The 19,932-nt window shown below is 39.5% G+C and overlaps 1 protein-coding gene across 2 annotated transcripts; it reads left to right on the top strand.

The window, feature by feature from the left end:
• The first annotated feature begins 1,083 nt into the window (after positions 1-1,083).
• Positions 1,084-17,158, top strand: znf513a (zinc finger protein 513a). Of its 2 annotated transcripts, XM_008397906.2 has the most exons (5): positions 1,200-1,322; positions 5,926-6,035; positions 7,629-7,760; positions 12,300-13,097; positions 13,824-17,158. In XM_008397906.2, the coding sequence occupies exons 2-5, from the start codon at positions 5,996-5,998 to the stop codon at positions 14,771-14,773; spliced, it is 1,920 nt and encodes a 639-aa protein (XP_008396128.1). In that variant the 5' UTR covers positions 1,200-1,322; positions 5,926-5,995; the 3' UTR covers positions 14,774-17,158. The 2 variants fall into 2 exon arrangements, with proteins under 2 accessions (XP_008396125.1, XP_008396128.1); XM_008397903.3 differs by lacking the exon at positions 5,926-6,035 and having other exon boundaries at positions 1,084-1,322.
• Positions 17,159-19,932: the final 2,774 nt, after the last annotated feature.

The following is a 19,932-nucleotide window of genomic DNA, read 5'->3' as shown; positions in this document are numbered from 1 at the left end:
AAATATGAAAAAGTTTGAGACAAATAAATGCACATAAAATGCACTCTAAATTTGATGATGGGTAATATGGATTAAGGGTGTTAAATGTATATAAGTAGAATTATGAGATTTTTGTCTGGACTAATGTATTACTCTAATAGATTTACCATCTTATTTTTCACGTTGGCAGAAGGTACGAAAATTACTATTTCAGTTCTTAACCTATTTCAGGTTAAGAACTGAAGAATAAACTATATATATATATATATATATATATATATATATATATATATATATATATATATATATATATATATATATATATATATATATATATATATATATAGTTTATATATATATATATATATATATGTCTATATATATATATAGGTATATATAGGTATATATATATATATATATATGCACTGCTCAAAAAAAATAAAGGGAACACTTTAACATTTAAGTGAACACTGAAGGGTTCCCTTTATTATAAAAAAATTCCCTTCTCACCCTCCGTGGGTGGTCTGTTTCATCCTCTGAGCTCAGGTCCTCTACCAGAGGCCTGGGAGCTTGAGGGTTCTGCGCAGTATCTTGGCTGTGCCTAGAACTGCACATTTCTGGACTGAGATGTCTGATGTTGTTCCTGGGATCTGTTTAAGCCACTGCTCCAGTTTGGGGGTGACTGCCCCGAGGGCCCCAATGACCACAGGCACCACTGTGGTCTTCACCTTCCAGGTCTTTTCCAGTTCCTCCCTGAGGCCCTGGTATTTCTCCAATATATATATATATATATATATATATATATATATATATATATATATATATATATATATATATATATATATATATATATATATATATATATATATATACCCTTTTTTCAGCTGTTATGTTTTAGCTTTGTTCATTGTAACGTGGTATATATATATATATATATATATATATATATATATAGGTAAGTTTTGGGCAAATTAGGATAATAGTTTTCTACCGTTTCCCCCAAATATACCGAGGGAAATCACCACCAAAGCATTTAAACAGCATCTAAAATACAAAGTACCAGAAAGTTAGTGTTGAGTAAAAGAAAGCTGACTTGCTTTTACTCTGAAAGGCAAAACCCGGAAGTACTGTCGTAGTTGTTGTTACCGTTGGCTTACAGGCGAGTCAGAAAATCAATTAAGTTATGAAAAATACCATTAATTGCCTTTCTTTGTCACCGCAGCCCATGAAGACATGGCGGATCTACAGATGTCGGGTGTTTGAGGAAATATTCTTCTCGTCTAATGAACAATTTACCGCAGATAAAAACCTTTCCCCTCGACTGGAATATTTACGGTATCTAGGTAAGTTAGCTTGATAGCTAACCAGTGAAGTTGACATTAGCTATTTGGCTAACTATGTGTTTCTGCTGCTGAAATATTCACTAAAGATGGTTCTTGTTACTCATTACTGCACAACAACGAGGACACTTTTAATTTTAGCTTCTCATTGGACTGCTTAACAGCGGACACTGAAACGTTGCTGACATTTTTTCATGTTTGCATTGTGCAATTGTGTCCTGCAGTAAATAAAGGCATTTCAGCTTTGTTTTACTGCCTAGTACAAGATTTGTTCATGCTGTATTACAATTCCAGAGCGAATCTGTTAGCCATTTTTGTTGAAGCATCTTAATGGCTTTTGTTTACGCTCTGCACATGCTCTACATGGAAATGAGAATGCGCCCTGCGGTGGTTTATACCCTTTTTTCAGCTGTTATGTTTTAGCTTTGTTCATTGTAACGTGGTAACACAAACTACGGGGGGGGGGGGAAACTACTCTGATATTAAATTGCCTTCCCAAATTTAGACTATGTGATCATTAAATTGCACTGATCCGAGATTCTTGAGACCAGGCAAGAAAGACGATGATGTTTATTGTTCTCGACATACACATATATATTTATATATTATAAAGTCAAAATTGTTCCGTTGAGGTCATTCTTATGGCTAGAAATATCACTTTGTTTACGTTTTAAAAACGGAACTCCAAGTCAGTTTTAGTTGGTGAAGTTTATAAATTAATGGTCCTGAGATGAATTTTAAAAAAAACAAAACTTTATTTTCTCAGGTTCCAATGTAAATGCAAATCTATCCATCCATTAAAGGGCAATGTGAAATGACCAATTACTGTTACAGATTATAGATTATAGAGGCAATTGTTGGGTTGTACTGGGTGTAGTATGAGCAAAATGGACTTGAAAGCATCTTGTGATTTTTTTTAAGCATTTATTATAAATAAGATTAAAAAAGTAGTTCTTACAATAGCTTGTATGGCTGGGGCAAGAACAAAAATCAACAATCAGGAACATCAGGACACCAAATAAATGTAATAGTGCAGTTTATTTGTTCACCACATGTAAAACAGCAGACTGTATTTAATTATAGTTTTAAATATATAGTTTGATTCCTGCTCTCACGGAGTCAAAAGTGGAATATATATAATATATTTATTTATATACATTTTTTTCTATAAGGTCAGGAAACCTTAAAGACTTTATTGTTGTTCCCTTAAATATCATGATGAACTGTGTGATAGTTCCTCATTCCTGCCTGGTGGAAGCTAATCCTCTTCCCCGATCTGAAGTCTTAAGCAGGTTTTCTTCCAGAATCTCTCTGTTCAATTCCATATATCTTCACATCAGCTTTGCTCCCCTCCACCCCCCTCCCCTCCCCCAGAGCCCCATTCCTAAAGATATTTATGTCCACAGCATGACGTTGCTCCCACCGTATCTCGCAGTAAGGGACGTTGTGCTCATGGTCGTATATGCAGTGTGAGTTTTCTTCGGCACATAGTGGTTTGCATGCTGGCCACATCAGCAAGGAGGCTTTCTGAGCAGAAAACTTCCTTCTAGATTTTTGCTGTCTCTCCCCCTACCCCCTCGACTTTCATCTTGATACTTTTCCACAAAAGGGTGGAAAAGTGGCCAGATTTGTGGAGTGCATGAAAGTCCTGCAGACAGCTACTCTCTGACTTGAGCTGAAGATCTCTGCAGCTCCTCCAGAGACACCATGGGCCTCTTGTCAGATTAATGCTCTGCTTACCCGGGTGCCAGTTTGATTAGACTGCTATGTCTTGGTAGATTTACAGTTGTGCCATTTCTTTTTTTTTTTTTTTTTTGACCTGTCTGGTGTGTGTCTTTGTCTTCATGACGCTGCTTGTTCGCTAAAATTATCAAGCAAACAGTGGAGGCCTTCAAAAAATAGCTTATACTAAGAAAAAAATATACATAGTTGGACTTAATTTTCTGATTAAGTGACTTCTAAAGGCATTTTTATTTGTACAGAAAAAAAACTTTGAAACTTGTTAAGTTATGCGCTTAACTAGAAGTGTTGGTCTATCCCTTTTCGATGAATCAGAGATTGTCGTATCATGACAACATGAGAGAATGTTTGGGGGTACGGATACTTATTGAAGGCACTGTACGTACAGTACAGCCCATTCAGTTTTGAGCAGTGGTGGAGAAAGTACTCAAAAAATTTACTTAAGTAAAAGTACAAATACACAGACAAAAATGTACTTAAGTAAAAGTCAAAGTACCACATTAACATTTTACTTAAGTAAAAGTAAAAAAGTCCTGGCTTTTAAAAATACTTAAGTATTAAAAGTAAAAGTACTTGCTGAATGCATCACCTAATCGCTAATATCATTAAGTGTACCAATCATATTTAATTTCAATACATCAGAAATGTGCCATTTTAATGAACAATACCACAGATAAAGCATGTTTTTGTTGTGTTTACTCTGTAACATAGTTTCGACTTAGATATGTGATTCTATGCATCATAATTTCAGGGATGGAAACATCTCGTCTCCTGTCCTAACATAACATGAACTTCACTTTTTTTGCCACACATTTATTTTGGAAGAAATCCAACTGGCAGAGGAGGACATGGAACCAAGGAGCCTCGTAGCAGAGTTGTAGTCTGGACCACTGAACCCAAGACCAAATCAAAACCAGCACCCCGCGCTACATGACAATAAAATTAAGTGCACCTATCAAAATTGCTTCTCAAATTGATCTGAAAGATCCACATTCCCATAAAAACACCTAGATATTAAATACTTAGAGCTGAAATAAATTTAACCAGTGACAATTCAAACTCTTCTTCATTCTGTTTTGCTTTCATCTCTGTGCCACAATACACAGAGGTCTCCTGCCATCCCTAAAAAAATAACACCCTGGGCGGTTGCCCATATTGCCAATGTCAGAAATAATAATTGTCTGCACCATTAAACATAGCAATTAACAACGCTCAACTATGAACACTGTCCAAGGCCCAATAAGCAAGAAGTAACCAAGCAGGAGGAGCCCCGTGACTGTTCTCATCCTCCCTCCTGCTGCAACGTCTTCCACCATGACAGGTGACGAAAACAAAGAGCAATGAGCATGCTCTGCGTTCTTACGTTCTTGTTTTATTTATTCGCCAATTAAATATAAAGATATTTTAATGAAATAAAATAGCTACTGCAGTGTACGCAGAGCATTACAAGAACAAAGAACGGCTCTCAATGAGGCTTCAGCACTATAGGACTTGGTCAAGATTCGTCCAGAAGAATCGGATCGTTCCTGAATGTCATATTACTATATTGCACTTTGGTCACAGCGTTGTCCCATATATGCAACACCTCAGTCAACACCTCCACACAGTAATTCAGTGCATGAGTGGCAACCTTTTTTCATCGCAGATGCAACATGTGTCTCAGTACAGCTAGCTTTGCTAGCATCACGTCCACAGATCTTACCTTTCTTTAAGCTTTCCTTCCAAGTGAAGTTAAAAATTGGACGAAGTCCCACCATCTGTGAAAGCGAAGCGCTGCTGATTTTACATGTCGCCATATCTTATGATTTATGCAGCGCTATTATATTACTGACGCTCAGAGGAAACCACTGCGCATGTCTGGAGCTCCGCGTGCGAGTAAAGGGGGAGCCGATGGGTGACAACAGACACTAAGTCACGTTATTGATCGGATTTTACGGCGCCACCTTAAATCCCTGAACTTCACATTTTAACGGAAAAAAAGCAACGCGACTTGGATGTAACGAGTAACGCGACAGTTTTGTAGAAATGTAGTGAAGTAGAAAGTACAGATACTTACTGTAAAATGTAGTGGAGTAAAAGTAAAGTCCCCATTATTAAATCTACTTAAGTAAAGTACAGATACATGAAAATTGTACTTAAGTACAGTAACGAACTTCCCACCACTGGTTTTGAGACATGAGATGGCTTTTGTTTGTGTAGCTCTGGGTAATAATGTGTGCGGTGTGCAGCCATTGTGATCTGTTTTTTTTTTTTTTTTTTTATTGAACTCACCACATCGGAAGAATCTGGCTCGTTTTGGAGGATTTTTAAAAACAGTTGTTTGGAATTTTTTAAGTTCTGGACACAGTTTTTTTTTCCACGTTTCACTTAAATTGTTACTCCCTAAAGGAAAACCATATTCCCTACTGGTAGCTCCCTCGTTTGTCAGGATAATCTGCCCAGTAGGGCTACACAGTATGTCACAAACTTATTGTTATTGCTGTGTTAATACACATCTCAGGCATAAGAGATGTGCATTAACATCTGGACTGTCTGGACTGTAATAATCGTTAGCTAATTATGCAAGCACCACGCCTTCCTGCTCTCCAGGACTGCAGCGTAATTGAGAGCATTTGATCACGCAGAATAAAAAGTCTAAGTTTGCTTGTGAGTGGCTTGACCTTCAAAGCCTATTAAAGACATTGACTAGGCCTTTAAATTGTTAAAGATTTCAGTCCGGTCAAGCGTCTGTCATCTATGAAACCTGCTGCAAATGTGTGGGTGCCTGACAGGACCTTTAGAGAGGAGCTCGGATGTTGGGTGCATGCGCACAATGATGTGGCTGATTGGGGGAATTGGATACTTTCAAAATATTTTATCCGAACAGATGACAATGAGCTGATGGTTGTGGAAGTCTGGAAGAAGACGCTGGACAGAAGAGAGAGGCTGACCGGAAGATGCCAAGAAAAAAACAGCAGAATCCACAGCCAGTCAAGTGTAGGTGCTCTATGGATCTTCTTAAAGTTGACTGTTATTGTTGTTTTTACATAAGTCCTGAACAACAGAACCATCATTTGAAGCGGTTTCTGTTCTCGGTCCATGTCTTCACATCAAATTGACTCGAAGATCAGCTGTTCAGTTACCGCTGGGCTGTTCGCAAACTTATTTAAAACCGACTTCAGGAAGGATTTTAGAAGATGTAAGATTTTTCTGTTTTCATTCTGTGTTTTATCATTTTTGCAGTTTGATGTGAAATTAAAATATGACTATAAAGCTATATTTTGAAGATGTACCCGATGTATTTGATACATTCTTCATAAACGGTGACTCTGACATAATGAGGTTTTTTTTTTTTTAGATTAAGGACTTTTGTGTAGTCTTCATACTCTTTGTACTGCGTTTTTACCATTAGGAGAGAACTTGGTATTCCCATACGTGATTTTGTAAAGTAAAAACAATATTTGCAGTTAATCCCAACTCCCTGGTCATTTCTTGTGCTCCCTTTTCTTCAGCTCACCCAAAAGTTTGCCATTGGATTTAGTGCAGGGGACTTACTTTTTATGTCCAGTGAACCGTTTCTGTTTAGTTTGGGGAGTTTTCTGGATCATTATCTTGCTGAAAGGTCCATTGAAAACTGTTCTTTGATTTCCTGGCAGAGGCAAATGCACACCAATGCTCTCAGGACCTTTCGAAAAGAAATCGGCCCAGAAGCAGGGGAGTCGGCGCAGAAATACAGCCTGTACAAATTTTGAAAGTATCTTCTTTTAGCCCCACCTATGGATCTGTTTTACTGTTGAACCTTGGAAATTTGATGTGTTTACCTGGCTTTAGTTGTTTTGATAAATCTCATAGTCTAATCCCTCTACAGGTTTAGTTAAGTTTTTCAGTTGCAAAAGTCTGGTAGCGTGACGTCAGTCTTTCCAAAATCTGTAAAGACTGAAAGTCATGTAGTGTGTCCCAAGCTTTAGTCTCATCTAAGTCTCAGTAGCATTTAGCAAATTACAAATATTTACATTTTGGATGGTTAAAAATACGCTTTTTCTCCAGGAAGAAATGGGCAAATGAAACCATTTCTTGTCGTGAGAAGATTTAACACTCATCTGCCTTTCTTGAAAGAGAGTCGTCTCTTCTCTTTCCTATTTTGAAGAGTGGCAAACAGAATTCAGTGTAACATGTCACATTTAGACCCTTCGGAGGGGAAAAGAAAATCACAGATTATTTAAACGTTTCTCATCAACTTAAAAAAAAAAGTAAAGTAAAAATGGAAAATTTCTTCAAAACATTACAATTTTACTAGTATTTTACAGTATGTAATTGCCAGTAATTTTGTTGACTTAAATTAGAGGTGTCATTTGTATGGAAGAGTCAGTTTTACTTCATGAAACTTTAATGAAATCTTTATAAAGTAAAATTTTAAGGTGTCATCTGGTGTAGTTACGATAAAAGAGCAACATTCGGCCGCTGTTAACAGTTTTTGTTTACCTTAGTGTCTTTGGAGAAAACGCCAAAGGCTTTATGTGGACTGTTTCAAATATTTCGAACCATTAAATGTATGATTTATTTATTTAATTTTTTTTTTTCTGACCACAGTGGATTCTGAAGATGGTGTAGCTGCTGACGCTCCTGGAAACCTTCCCTTAGACACAGACTTCCTTCTAGAACAAGACCTTGTGTTTGGTGATGCAGATCACGACAGAATTCTAGGCTTGGAAAAGTTTGCAGGTTTGTGGGTTTTTTCTTTCTTTATTTTTAGAAACTGAGTTTGTGTCAATGTTTTTAAATTCACAAACTGGTGAAAAACACAGTAAATCTGAGTCTGGTTTTATGTCGTATTTAAACATAAAACCAGAGTTTCGACAATGTCTGGAATATTTCGAGTTTGAATTGATTGTTTTTACGGTGCTGGTAAGTTTGAAAAAACAACTATAGACAAATATTTGTATGTCCAGGCTTTATCTTGAAATATTAAAACGCGACATATTTCTAGAGGAAATCTGGTTTAGCTTCACTCTTTCCATTGCAGTCATTTGGTATTGAAGACATCTCCACCTCCTGTAAGTTTTTAGCTGCTGCGTTTTAGATTCCCAGTTGCAAAATTTCATATCTGATGTCTGACAAGTCATAAAAAACTTGAATGCGAGGTATTAAAATGATGAGATAGGCTACAACCTGCTAATGATGCTGAAGATGACTTCTGATTTAGAGCTAATTTTTTTAAATTATAATGTTCAAAATTAAACTGGATGCGTTGTATTGGATGAAAGTTATTGATTAAGTTGACTGGTAAATGATTGGCTAACAATCAATTGATAAGCTGCCATTTCTTAAAAAGTTTTCTTGTGTCTGAAGAGAAAACTGTCTTTCCATAACCGAAAGGGAAAAAATATTCCATATTTCTCCGAAAGGTGAAAAAAAGTTTGTTTTAATGATTTCTCAGCCTTTGGACAACTAATTAATTGGCTTGTAATTAGAAGTTCCAACGTTTATCGAAATTTAGTAAGGAGATCAATACATCCTATTAATGTCAGGGGGAAAAAATATTGTGATATGAAGTAGAGGTGTGCCGATCGATCGGCCACCGATCATAATTGGCCGATTTCTGTGAAAAAGTGTATGATCGGTGATTGCCGATAACGGTCTCTTGTTGCCGATCACACAAACCGATCACCTGCATCTCATTTCGCAGCCTGCCTGTGCAGCTGGTCTCCTCTTTCCTTCACACTGCGCAAACACGCAGCAACAAATCCTAAGCGATGTGGAACTATAACGCACTGAGTGAATGGGGAAGTTTGCGTGTTGCAGCAGAAAATTGAAGCAGGTCAAAATGCATCAACACAACGAAGCTAATATGGCATAAAAACAATGCCATACTTGACAGAGTTTGGCTACATCGAGGCTCACTGCAGTAAAAAAGACATATGGAGGATCAAATGGCAGGTAAAGCAGCGCACAGCTACAAACACTCACCCGGATTAGCATGACGGTCAGAAAGCTAAACAAATAACCTGCAAAATTATTTAAGTCTTCGAGCTGCGATGTAAGACGCTGGTTCTGCTCTCGCTGTTGAACCACTGCTACGCGCTACAGGTAGTAATATTTCACAGACGGAGCGCCGCTTCTGCTCCACCTGGTAGTGACTCTCACACCGAACCTCTGCTTAAAGCTGCAGCATCTAACCTAAAAAAAATAAATTTTACATACGTATTAAAACTTTCGCTGTCCTAAACATGAGACGGATAATCTCTGAAAAAATAATTGATCTCCTCCCTGCTTTGCATAATTACTCTGCTCAGTCAGAAACAGCCGCTCAGAACTAGCAGTAATCAGCTAGCCGCCATGCTATCAGGAAGTTTTCATTCAGTAACTCTGGATTGTTTATTGTAATGGAACCGGTTTTTGCCTTTGAATGTTAAGTTTTATACTTGAATTTTTTGGCAATGTTGAGAGGTTTTATTTTGGCTCTTTGCATTATTTAGCCTCTTCATAGCCTTCATATGTTATCAGTCTGTTAAAGATAGTTTTACTGATAGCAGTACTATTTGCACAATGCCTGTTTTGTTTTTTTCTTGGAAAGTTATTAAAAACAAGTTTTTGTCTAAATTAAGGTGAATTCATGGTTCCTTTTTCTACATAATGTAACCGGTAGTGCTTATGATTAACAAAAAAAAATTATTATTTTGTGATCGGTATCGGTGATCGGTATCGGTGATCGGCCCTCATGGGTGATCGGAATCGGCAGGAAAAAACCTGATCGGCACATCTCTAATATGAAGTGTTACTTTAATCTTTTGTGGTTTGAAACCCAGTTGTAAGAACAAAAGACGGCGGGTCACGGATTTCTTTCAAAGCCTTTCCACTTTTTGTTCTCTTGAACTTCGGATTTTGTTTTGTCTCGTCTCACAAGCCGAAAGGAAGACACACGACCTCAGTGTTTTTATTAATTTGTTAGTCTGGTTGTTTTTTTTTGTTTTTTGTTTTGTTTTTTTTTTTCAATTTTTTTATTCTTTCCACCTACATCGCTGCAGTTTCTGGCGATGGTGTGTAACAGGCAGCACACATTTCGCTGTGTGGTTGTTTGTCAGACCGAGTGAACTGAAAAACGAGAAAGCGAAAGAAGGAGCTGAGACGCGAACGTTATATAAGGGTCATAAAGACGGGACCATTACCATCAAGGACATCATCATAAGAAGGCATTTATTCATCATGTGCTGCCTCTGCTCACGCTACTCTACCTCCATTATCGTTTCCCCATCATCATCATCATCATCATCATCATCATCATCATCATCATCATCATCTTCTGCCCTCATCATCATCATCATCTTCTGCCCTCATCATCATTATCATCATCATCATCAGAAGCAGCCAGCAGCCTCACCATTGCAGTCATCATCATTATCATTAGGCCTGGTAATCATCCATGAGGGGTTTCCATGGGCCGGGATAAAAGGCTGGCTCCAGATCTCCCCTTCCTCACTTTGTGCTTCAGCATCTGGAGAGGAAGGTGGTCTCGGTCCTGCTCGTTCGGCCCTCGAGAGCTCGGCATGTCAAAGCATTGAATCTTTTTGCTCCACCGTCTGGGAGAAATAGATTTTCCTACCTCTAAAAATACACTCGGCTTAGTCTGTGAGTATCATTTCATTCACTAAAAGGATTTTGCTGTGAAGTGAGGCTTTGTCTGCCTGAAAGTTTTTGTTTTTTTTCTTTGCTATAAGTTATCACTTAAGGGAGTGAGTTTTTAATGTTAAAAAATGTCTTTACATTTACTTTTCCACCTCTTCTCTTTAATGTTTTTTTAAAATCTGTTTTCTAAACTCAACATTGTCTGTGTAGCTGTGTGTGGCACAGTGCCAACCCCGCCCTGAATGCCTCCACTGTGCACACTGAAGTTTGAAATGAATTCTGTGCTCAGGTTTTAATTTGTGCTGAGCTTGTTTGAACATGTGCATAGGAATGATCATAGCTAAGTCGTAAAACGGTTGAAGTGACATGAACATATTGAACGCTCACCGTAACGTAGTGGAAAAGGAAGAGCTGGCTCGTTTCACTCTATGCATCCACAGTGTTTGGTTAATGCACCGTCTGATTACTAAGAGTATTCCTGTTCATTAGATTTTTCCTACTTTTGTCATGTTAGAACCATAAATGTATGTATGTAATATACTGGGGCTTTAAATAATAGACCAACAAAAAATACTGCATAATTGTGAAGTGGAGAGAAAAAGGAGCAACGCTTTTCAAAATGATCTAAAATTAAAAATCTGAAAATTTTTGGTTTGCCTTGTGTTTGCCCCCTTTACTCTGCTAGCCCTGTAGAAGTTCAGTGCAAACAATTGGTAAACAAGTAATTTATTTTTGGTATTAATGGAGCTTTTCAATTAAGACATTCAAATCCAAAAACATTTCATCCCAAGGGGAAATTAAATCTCATAACTCATATCATCCAAGTTTGCTTAAAGAGTCGTTGTGGTAGAACTGCACACCCAGCTTTAGCAGGAGAAGCAGCCAGAAGGACTGGGCTGTCACCGGGGGAACTGCAGCGATTTGCAGCTCATGTGTTGAAAGACCAACTGTTAACCTCCATTAACATTCCACAGACCTTTAAAGAAGAGAAGTAAGAAGTCAGCAGAGGTTGAAAGAAATTAAGACGTAGTCATGTTTGTAGTTTTCCACGAGCCGTAAAGTGACAGAAAGTGTTCTTGTTGTACCTGTGGGAAAAGGAATTTTATTTTTAGTGTATCAAAGCAAATTGATTAAAAACGTTGCACTCTATCTAGGTTAATATTTGTTGGGGGTAAAAATTAAAACCTTCTTTTGAATTGTGTGCCACCTTGTGTTGATCGATCACAGAAAATCTCAGTAAAAAACAGCAGAAGTTTACGGCTCAATAGGAGAAATTCAAAGTGTATAAACACTTCCTTAGGATACGGTAGATAGAATCATAACAAATGTAGTTTTGTTTTGTCGGTTGAACTGGGAGCCACTTTTATGGAGCACTTATGCAAACAGCAGTGACCCATAGAAAATACTTTATTAATAAAGAATGTAAATGGAATAAAAAAAAAAAAAAAGGGACTTTAACTGCATTGTTTGTTCATTTCAAACTTCAACATAAAAATATGTTTTTTGCAAGTTTGTTAAAACTGCTACCATATCTGATTTGATTGTTTGTTTGTTTTTTTTAAGCTGTGCACATTTGTAAGAGTTGTTTTCACTTTGTGGGCCTTCAGGATGAAATGTGTTTGTTTTTTTGTTTTATAGAAGTAGCTGCTGAGATCGGTTTCTCCGTGTGTCCTCTGGGTGATGAGGAGAGCTCTTCCTACAACCAGCTCAGTATGGAAAGTGAAACGGACAACTCGCGCAGCACAGCCGACAACAGGAGGGAATGCCAGAGCCGAGGGACTCAATCCGAGCCAATGTTTCCTCCTTACCTGTCCTGTAGGGGCTGCGGACAGCTCCGCGACGAACCTCTCGGCCCGGGCATGGACCTGGTTGGGCCTTACTGCCTTAGGTGTTGCAAAGCCTCCAGGGAGGCGAAAAGCTCAGACTTCTGCTCTCCTTTCGGGAGCGGCGGCGGGATTCGCTCCGGTTTGCAGATTCGTGCGAATTCCCAGCCTGATTGCGAGGGCTTGGGGAACAGGGTGGGTGACGAGGAAGAACTGTCCGCCGAGGACAGACAGCTCAAGCAGTACTCGTGCGACCGCTGTGGCTTCTCCTCTCGCTATGCCAACCACGTGAAGCGCCACATGAAGACGCACAACGGGGAGAAGCCCTTCAACTGCCCTCTGTGCACTTACGCCTCAGCCCAGCTGGTGAACCTGCAGAGACACTTGCGCATCCACACTGGGGAAAAACCCTACAAATGTGAGATGTGCGCTTTCGCCTGCAGTTCCCTTGGAAACCTCAAGAGGCACCAGCGCATGCATGTTCCTAATTTGCCCCAGATGCACTCTGCAGGGGTGGGACAGGACGCCCCACCTCAACCTGTGTGTGGCCACAACAGCCTGAAGAGACCTGGGAGTGAGCAAAGACCCAATGAGGAAGTGTCTGGTGCTTCAGGTAAGACTTCCTGTAATTTTAACTATTGGACAACACAAAAAAATCAACTTAATTGAAGTTGATTGTAACATAATTGTAATTAACTTTTATGAAAATATGTTTTTTTTTCAAGTTCGTTAAAACTGCTACCGTATCTGATCTGATTGGATGAAAAAAATCAAACTCCTATGCCTTCACCCCGTGGTCCTACTGCAATCTGTAGCAATACACCGCTTGGTCAGAAGCAACCAATCAGAGCCAGAATGAAGCATCTTAATGCTGTCAGTCAACCGTGTGTACGCGCAGAAACAACTTAATGTTACAGGATGTTAAAGATTAATGTTTACTCGCTGTCATCAGCGGCCATGCTAGCTAGTTAACAGCAGGCTCTAATGTGGGGGAGGAGCTGTAGAGCTTCTGGCTCTGATTGGCTGTTTCTGACTGGAACCGGTGTGTTTCTGTAAATGGACCACCAGGAGGAGCCAGAGAAGCTTGACTTAAAAAAAAAAAAAATATATATATATATATATATATATATATATATATTTCACAGATTACCTTTCTCATGTTATACTGTCAGTTTTAAAAATGTAGAAAACTTTTTTTTTTATAAAAGTTAAATAATGCAGCTTTAAATGGATATAAATGTTTTGCAAGGCACTTTCAATTGTTACTATAACTGTCTTGAAATATATTTCATATGACTTAATAACTCACTCTGTAACGTTTTTTTTTTTGTCCCCAAAGTCTCTGAGGTTGCAAGGCCAACCTCTAACCTGAGTTTGGGGGCCCAGAACAGTGACTACCTGTCGGTCTTTGATAACTTGAAGGGAGCAGTTCCTCCCCCCATCCCTGCCTCCAACCCAGCTCCTGGCCACCAGCCTCCCTCTCTGATGGAGATGACCGGCAGCGGTAGCAGCAGGACTACTCGAGGGGCCGTGGCGGAAGGCGCAGCGCTCCCGACTCCACTTTTCCCTTTTACCTGCCGGCTATGCGGGATCGTCCTGGAGGACGAGGACGGCACCTCAGCCCAGATTTGTGCCAAGTGTACCCTTGAAATGCTGACCAAGGACTCCTCGTCGTCTCCGAACAGCCCCGGTGAGCGCAGTGACAAGGTCTACACCTGCGCCGCCTGCCCCTTCCTCACCCACTACCCCAACCACTTGGCGCGCCACATGAAGACTCACAGCGGCGAGAAGCCGTACAAGTGCCCCCAGTGCGACTACGCCTCGGCGCACTTCGACAACCTCAAGCGCCACCACAGGGTGCACACGGGAGAAAAGCCCTACAAGTGCCATCTGTGCGACTACGCCTGTGGGAACCTGGCCAACCTCAAGCGGCACCAGCGCGTCCACTCGGGCGCCAAGCCCTTCCAGTGCCCCATGTGCAGCTACAGCTGCAACCAGAGCATGAACCTGAAGCGGCACATGCTGCGGCACACCGGCGAGAAGCCGTACAAGTGTCAGGAGTGTGGCTACACCACCGGCCACTGGGACAACTACAAAAGACACCAGAAAAAACACGGCGTGGCCACTGACGGCTGGGTGAAAGTTCCCATGATCGGCACCGACGTGGAGGAGGACAGGAGGAAAGTGATGGGAGGCGGCATTCAGACTCACAGAAAAGAAGTCGGAGCCGATATGCAGTACATGCCGCGGGAGGCGGGGGCTGGCTGTACACTCAAGCTGCAAACTTAAGGTTGCATAATTCCTAACGCAGCAAAACTAAGCTACCAGCAACTTGTTTTGATTGTTTCCACTGAGCCTTTTTATGGTTTTAACGTGCGTCTATCTCTCAGAGTCGCGTCGGATTTCTTCCATGGCTGCTAATTGTTCAGTAAGTGGAATCTGGCAGAGATAGGAATTCGTTTTTTAAAATTTTTTTGATGCCTTTTTGGTTTGAGTGTTTATTTTCTACACTGTTTTTTTTTCTTTCGTGTCAGGGTAGAAAAGGGAACTCTTTGGAAGTCCTCTGTCTCACTGTGTAATCAGATACGGATATTTCACCCTCACGCTACACGCATGTTGTCATTTGAACGATGACACGATAAAATATTGCCTTCTTTGTGGGACTCCTTCCCTTTATCTGCTCGAGCTGCCCTGACAAGTCATTAAAACATTTTTAATGCACAAGTTAGTTATTTTTGGTTCATTTTAAACGCAAATGAAATCAAATTGGTACTGAGTCAGTTTGGTTCTTTCCTTCTAAATGACATTTTTACTCTCAAGTGTGACAATTTTGTACTGACTCAGAACCGGACAATGCGGCTTTTAAGCAGATGGGTTCTGGAGACGACTTTATTGTGCTTTTTCTTTTGTTTTTTTTGTGTTTTTTTTGTTTTACTCAAGTTCAATCTCCGTTGGTGATATGCCTTCAAATTGCCGTATGTAATGCTATCAAAGTGCTATTTAATAGTACAGATATTGTGTTTGTCTTTATGAATGTGCCAGTAATTTAAACAATGCTGCCCTCACTCAAATAGGCTACTTTTATTTACTTCATTTTTTTTTCTTCTTTCTGCCAAAATCTCCTATGCTTCGTCTGTAAAAGGAAAGAAATGTGTTAAGACTTAATTTAGCACCATAAATGCATGTGGAGCATGTTGATGGGGCGTCTTCGGCTTCCAGTCATTGGTCTAAATCTACTACGAACAATTTTTATCCCGTGCTTATTGAAGCTCAATAATTCTGACATCTATAGAGCTCCGTGTTCCTCTGAGTATAAGTAGATTAGCTCTCGAATAAATAAAGTTAGACTTGCTGTTCTGTTACTTTAGGTGCGCACATTTCAGATTCCAGCCTTTAGGATTGTTGTAACAGGGCATTTCCTCCTATATATATATAAATATATAAAACAAAAAAAACTTTATCGCTCGGTGTCGTTTATATCGATTTTTTTTTTTGTTACTGCTGATGAAAAAGTGCCAACTTGAAACAAAATTAAAGCAATAAATTAAAGACTTAAAACGTGTATAGCTAATTGTGGAATCGATCAGAGTTTGTTCACACAATACTCGGCGTACTTCTTTCATTCATTTCAGACGCTTTCCGTTTTTGCTTTAAATCGTCCACACGCTGCTTTCTGGTATTATATTCTCCTGCTCTTCCTTTCGTGCTCACTTGCAGTCACTTTCGACGGTATAGTTTCGGCGCTCCGCACCGTTTAGATTTTACTCATTGTTTGCAGAGCTCAGCGGTGAAACCGGGTCATTAGCATCGACACGGAGCCAATAAGCAGAAAAAAGACAGACTACAGTTGTGCTGCAGGCAATAATTGATCTCACATCCAGATTGATATGTTCTTATTTTATCCAATGGTTTCCCTGTGAAATAGTTCATTATCTTCGAGAAAGCATGCTAACCAGATCACCAAGCCGCCTCAACCGGCTCCATAGAGACCACTTAGAGATATCTATGTGGTGGAGCCTACCAAAAAGTAAAAAAATATAAATAAAATAAAAAAATCCAGAGAAGGGGAGACAACCACTAGCATATATATAACCGATAAAAAGCACAGTGTATTGCCAGGTGAAGCATTGATTTAAATACTTTACATGCAGCCTAGAGATTAGTTTTATTTGCAATATTTCAGGTTCATTTCTTCTCCTAACATATCAGTAATTTTTTTACAGCTTAGCAACACATGTCATTGACGACAGTCTTTCAACGGAAGACCTCTGCTTTAATTTGCTATTTACTGTGAGATTTCTATTTTCTTTCAACCTGAAAAGAGATTAATCAAATAGAAAGCATGTGAACACGTGATAGTTTTATTTCTCCAATGTGGCTGTAATGCACATCTCAGACGTGCATTTTCTTTTTTTTTTTTTCTTTGACTGTGCCGTGTCATTTAGCTGCCATGTTTGGAAAATAAGAACTGTGATTTAATGTTAAGTGTTTGTGAATGACTATTTTATGCAAGGGAGACATTTTCCAGGTTGCAAAGCCGACATGTCACAATGAGCCCACGGATTTATATTTCCCGCAGGTGGGCCGTTTCTGTTTTTACGACGTCATTAATGCCTTAAATGAGGAGTTTGAAATAAATACCTGGAATACGCATCGTTGGATGTAAAACATCGAGCTAATTGTCTGTGTTGTTGTCTTTGTTTTGCATGAAGCGTAGCATTTGCTCACACAATCGAATGTGTCTGTTTTGCTCATCACAACTATAACTTGTTTCAGCTTTTATGGGCTAAATAATCTCAATAATACAATCTGCATGTCTGAAGAGACACATCTGAGGCAAGGGGTATATTTTATTTTCAAAATAAAAATTCTAATGTTGAAAACTCTACTCTCCATGTGAGTGGTTAAATGGTGGTTAATTGCCACAGTTTGTAACTTTTTTATAAACGATGTGTATATATTATTTACATATTTATTAAAACTGTTGCCATGTTGTGACAGCGAAACGTGACAAAAAAAAAATAACCTGAAAAAAGTCAAGTTCCTCAGTCAATGCACCGTTCCCAGTCAGAAATAACCTGTCAGAGCCACATTTGTGTGCTTTGGAGTTTCTGTGCCGATTAATTTTTTTGTGAAGCGATAAAAGCTGGGAGCTCTTGAATTGCTACAAAATAAAGCTGTATTCCTTCAGCCCACTGGCTGCAATGTTGACACCTTGAGATGTCAAGAGACCTAAATTCTGAACATCATGGAATGGAGTCCATCCCAGTTTTCCCATGTCTGGCATATAACCATTTATTTTAGCTTTTAAATTGGTTGTATTGATCCTGTGTCCAGACAGAGGGATAATCAGTAGAATCATGATCTGTTTGTTCTGAAGATCCTGCAGCTTCCACTTCTCTTCCTAACATGGAGCCTCCTCACCCTGACTCTCATACTGAAGGGAGGAACCACAGAGCTCTGTTAGGTTAAAAGCTCATCTTCTGAAGTTGGGATATTTTTCCTCCAACAGGTTCCAGAGAATCACCTCAAATCAGATGTTGGACTGGATTTTATTTCAATGTCATTTGTGAATGTCAGCTTCTCATTTTCAACAGTGGTGCTATAAAGGTTGAAAAAGGTTATCATTTTGGAGAAAATCTCAACATCAATATTTCCACTAAATAAGAGGCAAAAAAAAGTTTTTGTTTGATAAAGGAAAAGTCTCTCAAACTCTGAGCTCGACAGCACCAACCTATTTTTTTTTATATTGGACAATTCATTTAATTTCACACAATTATCGCGGTAGAAGACATCTGTTTGTTAAATACTTAATGAAGCATATTTACCGTGTTTGATGGTTGTTGTGAATGACGTTACTCACAAAGAACGAGGTAATGAGTCCAAGTTTGTCGTTTATTGAATGTTCAGAAACTACAGCGGCTGTGATGCGCCACAGCAAAGATAAAAAAAAAAAAAAAAAAAAAAAAAAGGTAAAACAACCCGAACAGGTGGTCAAGTCTAAACCACTCGCGCCCTTTTACTCTCCGTCTCTCTCTGTCATTTAAACACACCCGTTGCCATGGCAACTGAAGGCGCTTCCCCAAGCCGACCAGAGATTAGTTAAAAACATAACATTCAGTCCGTTACGATATTAGGTTTGCAGGCTTGATATTTATTTTAATATTATATTTAATATGATATTTAATTAAGCGCTTCCCTGAACACAGCGGTGGCTGATTAGTTCATTTTAAACTCCTGTTCTGCTGGTTATTTTGGTAATGGAACCGAAACGCACAGAATTGCGGAGCACCTTGTAGAAACAATAATCACTGAGATTATTATTGTTGTTGGGTCATTAATTTGAACACGTTTTGTTGATTTTTTTTGTTGTTGTTGTTCTTTAATAAAGTTACGAACATTTTTGATAAGGAGTCCTTATCAAATAGGACTCCTTATCAAAGGAGTCCTATTTGATAAGGACTCCTTTGATAAGGAGTCCTATTGGGCTCCTTAGTCTGAGACGTCCCAGCCTCCTGTGACGTCTCGGACGTGCTGGTCTCAGCCTCCTGGCGGCGTTCAGTTTGTCACCTAATGCCGAGATCGACTCAAAACCTTCCGCGATCGACGTGTTGCAGCCCTGCTCTAGTGAAGCATTAAGAGTTCAGAAACAATATAAAATGGGAAAAAAAGTTACTTATTAACTGAGTAAGTCGCGTTTTAGATTGTTCTTTAAAAACTAATCAGTCATGGCTGATTAGTGGGTGAACTCACGGCTGCACAGTGAACCCTTTGATTCTTTACAGCAGACAGCCGCTCCCCTCTCTTGCTGGTATTGCGTACCCTAAATCTTTTAGGGGTACGCAGGACCCTGCCGTACCCCCAGTGGCGCAAAAAGTGGGTATGCAGGGTATGCAACGCATAGGGGCGCAGCACCAGAGGGGGCGCCAAAACCCCGTCTGGAGGGGGCGGTGCGGCGATGATGTTTTCCCATACACTTCAGCGCGCCTTCTAATCTATGTTTTCGCATCCACCTGAATAATGTGCAATTGCGCCACTGCGTACCCCCTTACTTTCACCCCTGCCAGCATGTACAATAATGCTAATGTACACGCTGCTGGATGTGCTAATGGCAGAGAAACAACTTGCCATTACAGAAATACTGTTTACCCGCCATTATCAGTGGCCATGCTAATTAGCTGGCGCAATCACTGCTGACTTGTGTGGGAACCTATATGAAGGCTAGCAGAGAGCAACGGGGCGAGTGATTGACAGCACTAAAACCCTCCTCTGATTGGTTGTTTCTAACAGAGCGGTGTGTCTGCAGATGGCAGTAGGACCATAGGGATTAGGCAGAGGAGCTTGATTATTTTTCTTCCATTTTATCTTTCCCATTATTTTATTGCAACATAGAGTTTTAATACGTTTAAAAAAAGTCATTAAAGTTACATACTGCAGTTTTAAGTATA

Source organism: Poecilia reticulata, chromosome 21 (genome assembly GCF_904066995.2).
Source record: "Poecilia reticulata chromosome 21, P_reticulata-male-v2, whole genome shotgun sequence".
Lineage (NCBI taxonomy): Eukaryota > Metazoa > Chordata > Actinopteri > Cyprinodontiformes > Poeciliidae > Poecilia > Poecilia reticulata.
This window is presented reverse-complemented; position numbering and strand designations above follow the sequence as displayed.

Excerpts from the sequence above, each read along its gene's own strand:
- znf513a (XM_008397903.3), top strand. The coding sequence starts at position 1,163 with ATGAAAAATACCATTAATTGCCTTTCTTTGTCACCGCAGCCCATGAAG. Across the intron at positions 1,323-7,628 it reads GGAATATTTACGGTATCTAG|TGGATTCTGAAGATGGTGTA; the intron begins GTAAGTTAGCTT and ends TTCTGACCACAG. Across the intron at positions 13,098-13,823 it reads GGAAGTGTCTGGTGCTTCAG|TCTCTGAGGTTGCAAGGCCA; the intron begins GTAAGACTTCCT and ends TTGTCCCCAAAG.